We start from the raw sequence: 11,335 nt of genomic DNA, 5'->3' as shown, positions 1-11,335 counted from the left end.
ACGGATGAGGATACTGAGCCATGGAGATTTTTTTTTTCTTTTTAAGCCCACACTGCTTGTGAGTGCTGGAGGCGATGTTTTACACAGGCTGTCTAGTTTGGGTAGGCATTATTTTCATTTGCATAACCAATGAGGAAACCTAGGGGTAGAAACTTCCAAAGTAACTTGCCCAAGGTCACATAGTTATTAGGTCAGCTGTTGAGATTTGGACCCAAGACATTGCCAGAGTCTGTGGACTTAATTACTATGCTATACTGCTTCTGAAATTTGACAAAAAGTTTAATGTTTACTATACACCAGGCACTGTTCTAGTCTCCGTGAATAATATCAGTGAACAAAACAAAACTCTTGCCCTCATGGAAATTTTATTTTAGAGGCAGGGGTGGGGCAGTGGAGGAGGCAAAAAACTAAATAAATATGTAAATGATGTAGTAAGGTAAAAAGTGCTGGGCCAGGTGCAGTGGCTCATGCCTATAATCCCAGCATTTGGGGAGGCCCATGCGGGAGGATTGCTTGAGCTCAGGAATTCGAGACCAGCCCCAGCAACACTGCGAAACCCAGTCTCTACAAAAAATAGAAAAATTAGCCCTGCATGTTGGCGCAGGCATCTACTTGGGAGGCTGAGGCAGGAGAATCACTTGAGCCAGGGAAGCAGAGTTTGCAGGGGGCCAAGATTGCACCACTGCACTCCAGCCTGGGCGACAGAGCAAGACCGTGTCACAAACAAACAAACAAACAAACAAACAAACAAACGTGGTATGGCAGAAAATCAAGCAGAGAAGGAGGATGGGGAGTGCCTAGGTTGGGGGATGTTGCAGTTTAAAATAGGGTGATAAGGAAAGGCCTTTGAGCAGACAGTTGCAAGATGGAAAGGAAAATTATTACAGTTATACTTTTTTGGACTCCACCTCTACCAAATCAGAGTCTCCAGAGATGGGGCCCTGGCATCTCTGTTTCTTTACAAACCTCACACGTGATTCAGGTGCTCAGCAAGGTCTGGAAGCCACTACTGCAGGGTACCTCTCTGCCCCGAGTGAGGACCATTTGCCTTCTGTTTTCAGCAAATTGGGGAAGAAGTGGGGGTGAAGGTCTGGAAACTGACTATAAGGTGATGGTGGTATGCTGTGAGCTCATAAGAAATGGAAAAATCCAAAGATTAATCCCTTCTTCCTCATCTGGTGCCAAAGAAGAAGGGAACAAGGGATACATTGGAGCCTATATTTCATCTATCTTGGATTTTTGGCAATGAATGTTTCTTCAGATTAAAAGCTAACAAAGTATTCTCACTGAGAAGCAAGTTAACAAAGGATCTTAGAGATAATCTCTAAAGTAATTACAAGGGAGGAAACTGATATCCGAAAAGGGCTCTGCTCTGGCTACACAGGTAGTTATCAGCAGAGCTAAGATGAGAACACAGCTCTTCTGACATCCAGGCCAGTGCTCCTGCTGTCACAGGCATGCTAACGCGCAGTCCTATCCAGTAACGTGTGATTGAACTGAGTAATTTACTGGGTATTTAAGAAATACTTGCATCTGGTTTTAGGGGTGCTACTGCCACTTCCAAATCTTTACTTTTAAATTGTAGCCATCCAGACGTTCCCCTCAACATAATACTGGGAATGTTGTTTGCTTTCAGGGCCATCAGCCCATCTCCTGTGGATCTCAGCCAACCAGTGCCAGGGACCTGGCCAGTGATATTGACTTGGAGATCTCATATGAAGAGTCAATGAAGAGGCAACTTAACTGCCCCATTAGGCTGGGAATTTGTGGTACCTCTCCCTCTGCCAGTCTAGGAGAATGGCTGGCACCCAGTAGTATGTGCTGGAGATAAATACTCCAGTAATGTCTGGTGTCAGGAGGACATCTGGCTCTGCTGCTTGGCACTTAGGTGATTTTCCTCAAGCCCCTTCTTTGTACCTCAGTGTCCGTTATTGTTGTGTCAGAGATACTACTGCTACTTACTTTGTGGGATTTAATGAGATATTGAATGTTTGTACTTTGGAAAGTTATTACTACTCAGCTATTTGATGTGTTGATTTGGCCTCTCTGTAAGCCTCTTGAAGGCAGAGATTATGTATATTGCACTTTCCTTAATTCATGGTAAACCATTGATTACACCTGACTCCCTGTAAGCCTGTTTTCTCATCTGTCAAATGGAAACAATACCACTTACCTTGCTTCCCACACAAGGTTGTTATGCCCCTCACGTTAAGCCAATAACTGTGACGGCCTTCTGTACATTGCAAAGAGCTATACAAGTGGGAGGCATCAGTATAATTATTATTAGCAGTAGTAGTGCTTTGCACTTAATATATTGATGTATTTAAACAGAGCTACAAATGCAGACAGTTCCTAAAGACCAAATTATTTTACCGTCTCGCAGGAGCAGCTTTGGTGAGTTTTAATAACCGGAGGTTGCTTCCGGATGTGAAGCAAGGCAGGTTTAAGAAAGATTCGGTAGTTTGGAGGATGGCACACAGAATCCAGGAACGATGCTGCGGACCCTTTAAAAATTGGGATGGAGGGGCGGGGCTGTTAGCAGGGACGCGGCTGCACCAGTCGGTTTCCAGGAAGTGACGTCAGGCGGCCGCGGAGATGGAGGATTTGCTGGACTTGGACGAGGAGCTGCGCTACAGCTTGGCTACCTCCGTGAGGACCAATGCGGGGGCCTTGTGGGCCAGGATTTGGCGGGTGGGGAGGAGCGACCCCGCCGGCCCCAACTTTTTTGAGGCGACTCAGGGCGGCAGGCCTCGAGCCGCGCCTGGCGAGGCCCAGGAGGAGGCAGCCTCACCGCCCCGCCCCCGGGCCACTGTGGGCTCCGCCGCTGCTGGCCTGGGGTTTGCTTTCTTTAAAATCCTCAAAAAGTGGAAAACACCCTGTCCCCGCCGGCCTCTAGGGCCGTGGGAAATTTCCGAGCCTTTCTCCGTTTTTTAGAGCCCCGAGTGCGAACTTCCCCAGAACAGATCGATCACAGGGTGATGGGGGGCCCCCGGCCGGGGTCGCACTCTCTCCCATCCTAGACATTTTCCTTTGGGACACCTCATTCCAGAAGTTCCTGCAAAAGCCTCACTGTTTTATGCATGGAAGGGAGGCAGGCAGGGACGGCCTTCCTTCCCCGTAATCCCCGCGGGGAGGTGGGAGTTACCTCAGTTACCTCAGTAGTTAAGGAAACCAAGATTTGTAACCGATTTGTAACGTGAGGGAGTGATTAGGTACTCAGGCACTGAGGCCACATGGAGCATAGAGCTGTTGCCTGGGTTCAAAAAACACCTAAAAAACGATTTAATCTTTCCGAGCCTTGGTTTTCTTATGCCTAGAATGGAGGTGTTGCAGTGAAAAGGAAATGGAACAATACATGGGAAGCGTGTAACTCAGTGCTTGGCATATGTTATCACAGAAGTCAGAAGAGGTTAGCTACTGCTGCCTCTGAGGCTGTGGTTTGCCCAGCGTTATAGTCAGTAAATAATGCAGCTTGATTCAAGACCCAAGTTCAGTGTTTATCTTCCTTCTTTGTAACCCCCATCAGGCCTTTTTATCATTAAAATTGGTTAGGATCGCACTTACTAAAAGATCGGGCCCCAGGGCAAGTCTTTAGTTTCTGCTGTGAAATCTCTTAAGTGTTTTGAAGGTCACCAGGCCTTGCTGATACGTGAATGTTTTTTAGTACCTGGGGATGTGAATGTAGTTATTCATTCATTCAACAAATATTTACTGAGCCCCTACTGTGTATCAGGCAGTGTCCTAGGTGTTGGAGATACAGCAATGAATAAAGGAAAATTCCTGCCCTCATGTGATTATGTTGCAGTGGGTGAAGATGGCCAATAAATAGACTACATTTAACATACCCAAAAATCAGGCAGTAAAGAAGGTTTTCTACCCCGTGCATCTATCTATACAGGGTCTTCAAAGAGTTTAAAACCTTGAAATACTTAAAAATTATTAGAGAAACCACCTGTGATCAGCATTTAGAGACAAGATCATTGAATTTTTGTTTTAGCACAACCACTATATGCAGGATGCTGTATTCAGATACTCAATGCTATGAAAAACGGAAAAGGGCAACCATGGTGAAGGGATGGAATTGTCTGCCTTGAGAAGAATATAAGCTGCTTATTTTCAGAACGATTGTTTCCATCATCCTTGAAACCTAAATGACACTACAATTTGAAGTGTCAACACTGCCCAAGAGTTTTTACGAGCTCTCCTGTAACCCCTGTCAATTTAGTGGTGCAGTCAGTCCTTAGAACATCTTAAAACAAGTTTCAGCAGGATATAGTGGAAAGCACCCAGGAAACCCAGGATCTGAAATCAGAAGGCTTTGCTCCTAGGTTTATGTCAGTCACTTCATCACCTTCCTAGGCCTCAGTTTCCTCCTTTGTAAAATGACATCGGTCTCAGTTCCTGTCCATTATTGTGAGAATCAAAGGAAGCCACACTAAATGAGATCTAAAAGTGCTTATATTAATGCTGTATTTTTTAAACAAAGTAAAGCAAAAGTATAAATATTTCAGCACCCAAGAGTCTGACTAAATAGTTTTGTTTATGTGCTGGGAAGCCTTGGAGGCACAGAGTCTCCACTGGAGGGCCTTGGGAAACACCTGCAAATGGTTCATCTGATGGCCAGGAATATTGAAGTGCTCTGGTTTCCAAAGATAATGTCTCAAAATTCTTGTACTAGATTTCCTTTAATGTCTGTAAAGGCAAACCCAGTTACTGTATATATCAGAGCAAATGCTAACTGTTTTCCAGTTGCCATGGAATTTAGGAATTCTTTCCAAAAGCCTGTTTGATAATGATTTTCATGACAAGCTGCAGATTTGAAATTAAGCGTTCCTGAAATCCTGCGTAGGAACATGGGAGCCTTTACCACCTTCTTCTCTGACCTGTGGCATGAGGTCTCTGCCCATCCTAGAGGAATTTGTAACTGCATTTCTTTGGGTAGAAAATAGAATTTTCTTTTGCCATCTCTATAGCTGTTAAAAGAAAACCTTATCCAGCCTGGGCAACACAGGGAGACCCCATCTCTACAAAAAATAAAGTGAAATAAAGTATCCAGATGTGGTGGTGTATACCTGTGGTCCCAGCTACTCAGGAGGGCAAGGTAGGAGGATCACTTGAGCCTGGGAGGTGGAGGCTGCAGTGAGCACTCCAGCCTGGGCAACAGAGTGAGAAATTAACCCTAAGTTTCCTATTTTCCTATCAAATAGAACTGACCTAAGGTGCTTGTTTTAAGGGGTTTAGGGGTTTACCTGGGCAAAAACATGCCCAGGTAACTCAAATCCCATTCTCCACTACATCATCATAAATCCAGTCCTTGCTTACCTTCCCAGGATTGTCTTTTTGTTTGTTTGTTTGTTTTTTTGAGATAGAGTCTTGCTCTGTCACCCAGGCTGGAGTTCAGTGGCACAGTTTTGACTCACTGCAACCTCCGCCTCCCAGGTTCAAGCGATTCTCCTGCCTCAGCTTCCCGAGTAGCTGGGACTACAGGCGCATGCCACAATGTCAGTCTAATCTTTTATGTTTTTAGTAGACATGGAGTTTCACCGTGTTAACCAGGCTGGTCTCGATCTCCTGACCTTGTGATCCGCCCGCTTCGGCCTCCCAAAGTGCTGGGATTACAGGCGTGAGCCACCGCGCCCGGCTGGATTGTCATCTCTGTAGTGGCCGAAATGACATTTGGGTCAGCAGTGCCTTCTGTCTCTCCTTACAGAGGGCCAAGGTGGGTCGCCGAGCTCAACGGGAGTCAGCGCAGGCCGAGAATCACCTCAATGGCAAGAATTCCTCTTTGACTCTGACTGGAGAGGTGGGTGCTAAAAAAAAAAAAATCTGAAGAAAAGCTGTTTAAGAGTTAGTGATTCCTTAATGACCAAGGATTTGGTATTCCATATTTCTTCTCTTGAATGCCAACCCTTTCTCCTATCTTGATTTGGGGATTCCCTTCCTTGGCGTTTGTCTTGTAGCAGGAAATGAAAGAAGAACTTTTTTTCCTTGATGCCAGACTAGTTTCTGTGCATTTCCTTATATTCTTAATGTAGAACTTTTTATGTTAGCTGAAGCAAGGGACTGGGAAGTTTCAAAATCCAGTAGGATTCCAGGTTTTTATTTCTGCTGAATAAATGCCAGTGAGGCAGACTGGTGACGTAAGGATGGATTACACAATTAGACATTTGCTCTCGGTGGTGACCTGCACTTTCTACAGTCTTCCGGCAGGAAGCAGATCATTTACTGGCCTTACTTTCCTGGAAACTTTTCTGAGTAGCCTGGAATTATGGGAAATGATCCAGTTTCTTTGTGGAGGGTGGGTAATTCTGATGAGCAATACTTTATACTGCCAGGGCACTACTTTTGGCAGCGTACTCAGAGCCCCTTTTTACCTTCCCCCATTATATGTGAATTGTCTTTTTACATGTCTGTCTTCCTCACTGGACAGTGAGTTCCCAGACAGCAGGAAACCTAGCTTCTAGCTTGCTGGCCCGTAGTAGGTTTGCCACAGATGAAGGAACCCATGCTGAGAAGCCTAATGGGTCAGGCAGGTGCGTGAGCAAATGAGCCGGGTACCTGACATGGACACACTTCACTTACGTATCACATAGGTAGGAATATTCTTCATTTTCATAGGAAATGCATTCTCCACCACTTTCTTAAGCTCTCCATGTGGCCTTGTCCATTTATCTTTCATTTTCTCTCTTTAGAAGTGTGGGTATGGAGAATCATTACTTTAAGATAACATCTGTGCTGGCCTAGAAAAACTAGCAGCTCACCCCTTGGCCTCATTGCCTGGAAGACACTAGGGGAGCAGGTTAGGGCAGCAGGACTGGGAACTGGAGGCCACATGCTCCCTCTAAAGGGACAGCCACTACTTAGCCAAAGCTGGTTGATGCTGTAGAGAATATAGGCCCAATATTGACAGATGTGATTCTTTAAGAGATGCTGGCAGTCTAAAATTTTATGTGAAAGCAACAAATTTTTAGAGGTTAGCAACTGATTAAGAAAACCTAATCACCATAGGGACTGGATATTAAATCACCATATGGGCTGGATTTGGTCCAGGGATTGTCAGTGTGTAACTGGGGGCATGGCACCTCTGTTATGATACTTATTACATTGTATTCTAATTGTTTACAAGTCTGGTTCTCTCATAAGATATGAGCATCTGGAAGGCAGTGGTTGTGTCTTATCCTCATACCCTATTATCTGTCACAGTGCCTGGCAGAACAGGCATGCAATTGTTATTGCGCAGGATGAGGTGGAGTCAGGTACATAGTGTGTGATGTACTTACACATTAGAAACTGAGTAGAAGTGTTATGGGGCCTGGGGCGGGGGACTTGGGAGGTGCGGATAGTGGAACATTGGAGGCACAGTTAGGAGAGGTGATATAAAGTAGGAATTTGGTGAAAGAAGATATACCAGACCCAACCCTGGATCTCAGGGAGCTTGAACTGCAGTGGTCTGTGCCTTTAAAGAGAAAATGAGGAAGCAAATGACTGAGCTGATGGAAGCCAGTTCTTGGCCTCTGGCATTTTACACTGTTCCACATGGGTCCAGGAGGATTCATTCCAACACCAGATCATTCATTTATTTACTCAACAACTATTTGTTGAAGCACACAGTAAGTGCCAGGCACCATTTCGCAGGGTTGGCATATTTCAGTGAACAAAAGAGGCAAGATCTCTTGCCATAATGGAATTTACATTCTCGTGATCATTGGCAACCAGGAAGACTAATTAAAAGTCTACTTAAGGTCAGGCACAGTGGCTGATGCTTGTAACCCCAGCACTTTAGGAAGCCAAGGCAGGAGGATTGTTTGAACCTAGGAGTTCAAGACCAGCCTGGGCAACATAGTGAGACCTTGTCTTTGCAAAAAATTTAAAAATTAGCTGGGTATGGGTGGCATGTGCCTGTAGCCCCAGCTACATGGGGCGCTGAGGCAGAAAAATTGCTTGAACCCAGGAGGCGGAGGTTGCAGTGAGTTGAGATCTTGCCATTGCACTCCAGCCTGGGCAACAATAGTGATGTATATATAAATATACAATTAACAACAAGAGTATATATATATATTTATATATATATATATAAAAATATTAAGAGTGTGTGTGTATGTGTGTGTGTATATATATACACACATATATTTTAAAGTCTACTTAATTGTGAAGGAGGTTATAGCCACCTATGGTAGTTAGGTGAATGAGCCTGTGATGACCTGATTAGGCCTTGAAGCCTTATATGACCCCCATACCAAATCAGCTCCTGGGCTGGGGTCAGTGGGCCCTGCTTGCCTACCATTCACTTCCCCTTGGCTCCCAGGTGAGAATCATTGGTGTGAGAATATAACTCTGTAGTCACAGAGTGTGATGAACCCTTTCAGGGTTTCAGCCATTCAGTAATACCTACTTATTTCGAGGTTTACCCTTTTTTTTAACTCTGAGTATTAACATTTTTCTGGGAGAACATGATGAAAAGTCATTCTGCTCTTCACCCAACTGTTGCCTCTGAAAGCAAGATGCCAGTTAGGATTCCAGAATCTCTTTCTCCTTGGGCTAATTGAGGTTTAAACAGTGTGGGCAGCCTCCCACGGGGCCAGATGCTCAGTGTGCTGTGTGGGACTTTTTGGCTGTTTCTTTCTAAAGTTAGATCCCAAGACTTGTGTGTATGCCCATTTACATTCCAATTCTATTACTTGATATATTTATTTTTGTCCTCTTGCTGACTATATTCTAGGATGAAGATATCCATGCAAACGTAAATATGGTACCTGGGAACTGTCAGACATGCTGGAGTTACTTTAGACTTAAGTGGAAATTAGTTCAAACACATGGTTATTTTAAAGTGAGGTAGTGGAGTTGGGAGCTCTGGTGAAGGAAGCAGAAAGAACACAGGGCTTCGCACCAGAGGACTGGGTGCTAATTGCCTGGATTGTGAGTAAGTCCATTAATCTCTCTAATTCTCCATTTCATTATCAGTCAGATAGTGATAGTAATACCACCAGGTTGATATGGGGGCAAGTGAGATACGCATTGAGAAGCTTTTTAATAAACTGAAAAGCACTGTGCAAGCATTCATTCAATAAATTAGTGAATAAAGATGTATTGGGCCAGCGCTTTGCTGCTTTTATTAAAGGGCAGCGAAGAAAGAGCATGTCAGCCAGAGTCTCTTAGAACTGATTGGAAGTCTGTTCACAGGCTACTACTCAATTATCCATAGTTTGGCTAGTAGTTATCCAGAGCAGAGGGTTTTTTTTTTTTTTTTTGAGGCAGGGTCTTGCTCTGTCTCCCAGGCTGGAATGCAGTGGCATGATCATGGCTCCCTGCACCCTTGAACTCCCGGGCTCAAGCGATCCTCCAGTCACAGTCTCCTGAGTAGCTGGGACCACAGGCACGCACCACCAAGCCTGGCTAATTTTTTTTGTAGAGACAAAGTTGTTATGTTGCCCAGGCTGATCTCAAACTCCTGGCCTCAATCGATCCTCCCACCTTGGCCTCCCAATGTGCGGGGATTACAGGTGTGAGCCACTACACCGAGCCTGGAGAAAAGTTTTTTTGCTTTCTAGTTGCAGTAGGCATTTCTTATGTAAGAGCACAGGCCTAGGAGTCATACCAGCCTGGGCCGAAATCCTGGCCCTGTCATACATTAGCTTCTATGATGCTGAGTTAATCTTGGTAAGCCTCATTTTCCTGTTGGTGAAACAGGGATAATAATATTCCATACTTCATAGGATGGCTGGAAAGAAAAAGTGATAAAACCCTTAACTCAGTCTGACACACAAATGCTTAATATGTTGCCAGCCTTTATTATTTCTCTAGAACTTGGGCATTCTTTTTATTCCACCTTCTCTACTGAGGTTGAAAGCTGGTGGCCTTCAGGCTGAATTTGGTCTGTAGTCATGTTTTATTTGATCCATACAGGGTTAAGAATTTTAATATTTGGTTCGCATTTATCAATTAGGAAATGTAATATGGAAATTCAGATTTGGGGCTTCTCTTTAAAATCAGAAGCCTTGGCACAGTGAGAATGCCGGGTTGACATTCCCACATGGTGGCAATTGGCTGGAGCTGCAGCTGCTGATAGCTGACATGCATCCATCCCTCTCCAGTTCACTGCTTAGTACGTTGATACACCTAGTCAGATTTACTCACATTAGATCTACCTGGCTCCCATTTCCATTTGAAGTTAAAACTCCTGTCTTTTAGGATGGATTGATTTTTCAAGTGGCCTCCTCTATCAATCAGTGTTGAATTTGGCTGCCTACAACAGAAACAACTCCAGTACTTGAATCAAACAGGAGCAATTTTTCTTTCACGTAGCAGAGAGTCCAGTGGAGGGCAGAGCAGAGTGGGTGCAGTCACTGGAGCATGTCCTGCATTACTCTAGCTCCTTCCAGCTTCCTGCTGTGCTATCTGGAGCTTGTGACTTTTGTTCTCATGGTTGCAAGATGGCTGGTCATTCTCCTGGAATCAGATATGCATTCTAGGTGGGAAGAGAGGGAATCGTTGAAGAGTTCAAGGTGCATGCCAGTAAGAAGGGTGTACCCCTTCTTATCAGGAAAACAGTAGCCAGAAACCTCACTAAGGAGACCTCTAGTTGCATTTCATTGGTCAGAACTGGATCTTACAGCCACACTCTCAGTTTCAGAGGAGTTTTTCGTGGGCACATTACCATACATAGCATCGGGGTTTCTTGATGAGGGAGGTGAGGAGAATGGCTCTTGAGTAGGCAGTTCAGAAATGACATGTCGATTTAAAACAAATAGAAATTATAGAAAGGCCTCTTTTTTTTGTAGTCCTGGGTATGAAAAGAAAGAATTATTTTGGCTTAAAAAAATCTACATTCGTCTCCAGTTTTTAATTTGGAGTTGAGTGAAAAAATTGTATGCCCTAAGTTCCAGGATATCTGATTGAGTGGACTATGTGAACTCTCTTCTTGATCTTTTCCTTCTGGTTGTCTCCATGACCACTTAGGACTCGGTGCCAGTAGGATGCCTGTGGTTCTGTACAGGTAATTAAACTCTTCTTCCTGCTCTGAGAGAAGAGGAAAAGTCTTTTTATTTGCTAGGTCATTTGATACATTTCAAATCACTTAACTGTCTAATTTTAAAATTTACCGGAAAGATGAACTCTTTGTGTAATTTTACTAGTTTGGAGTAGATTGGAGTTGTGTCTACTTTTTTAGGGTTGTTGTGAAGATCAAATTAGGTAATACATGTAAAGTACTTAGCACGGTATCTGGCACACAGAAACCCAAGAAGAAATGGTAAGTACTAAGAAAGCTTATGACTGTACATTTTTTGGGTGGAGGTGGGGTGCACCTGTTGCAAATCAGGCTGGGATCACTAGAAGC

At 44.2% G+C, this 11,335-nt stretch overlaps 1 protein-coding gene across 3 annotated transcripts in view; it reads left to right on the top strand.

Annotated features, from left to right (window-relative positions):
* The first annotated feature begins 2,529 nt into the window (after positions 1 to 2,529).
* IFT43 (intraflagellar transport 43) overlaps positions 2,530 to 11,335 on the top strand; it is a 96,772-nt gene continuing 87,966 nt past the window's right edge. For all 3 annotated transcript variants that reach the window (XM_017961379.3, XM_017961378.3, XM_017961380.2), the window contains exons 1-2: positions 2,530 to 2,649; positions 5,711 to 5,803. In XM_017961379.3, the coding sequence (XP_017816868.1) occupies positions 2,596 to 2,649; positions 5,711 to 5,803 (147 nt within the window). In that variant the 5' untranslated portion in view covers positions 2,530 to 2,595. The remainder of the gene's footprint in view (positions 2,650 to 5,710; positions 5,804 to 11,335) is intronic.

The sequence above is a fragment of the Papio anubis genome, chromosome 7 (genome assembly GCF_008728515.1).
Source record: "Papio anubis isolate 15944 chromosome 7, Panubis1.0, whole genome shotgun sequence".
In the NCBI taxonomy this organism is placed as follows: Eukaryota; Metazoa; Chordata; class Mammalia; order Primates; family Cercopithecidae; genus Papio; species Papio anubis.
This window is presented reverse-complemented; position numbering and strand designations above follow the sequence as displayed.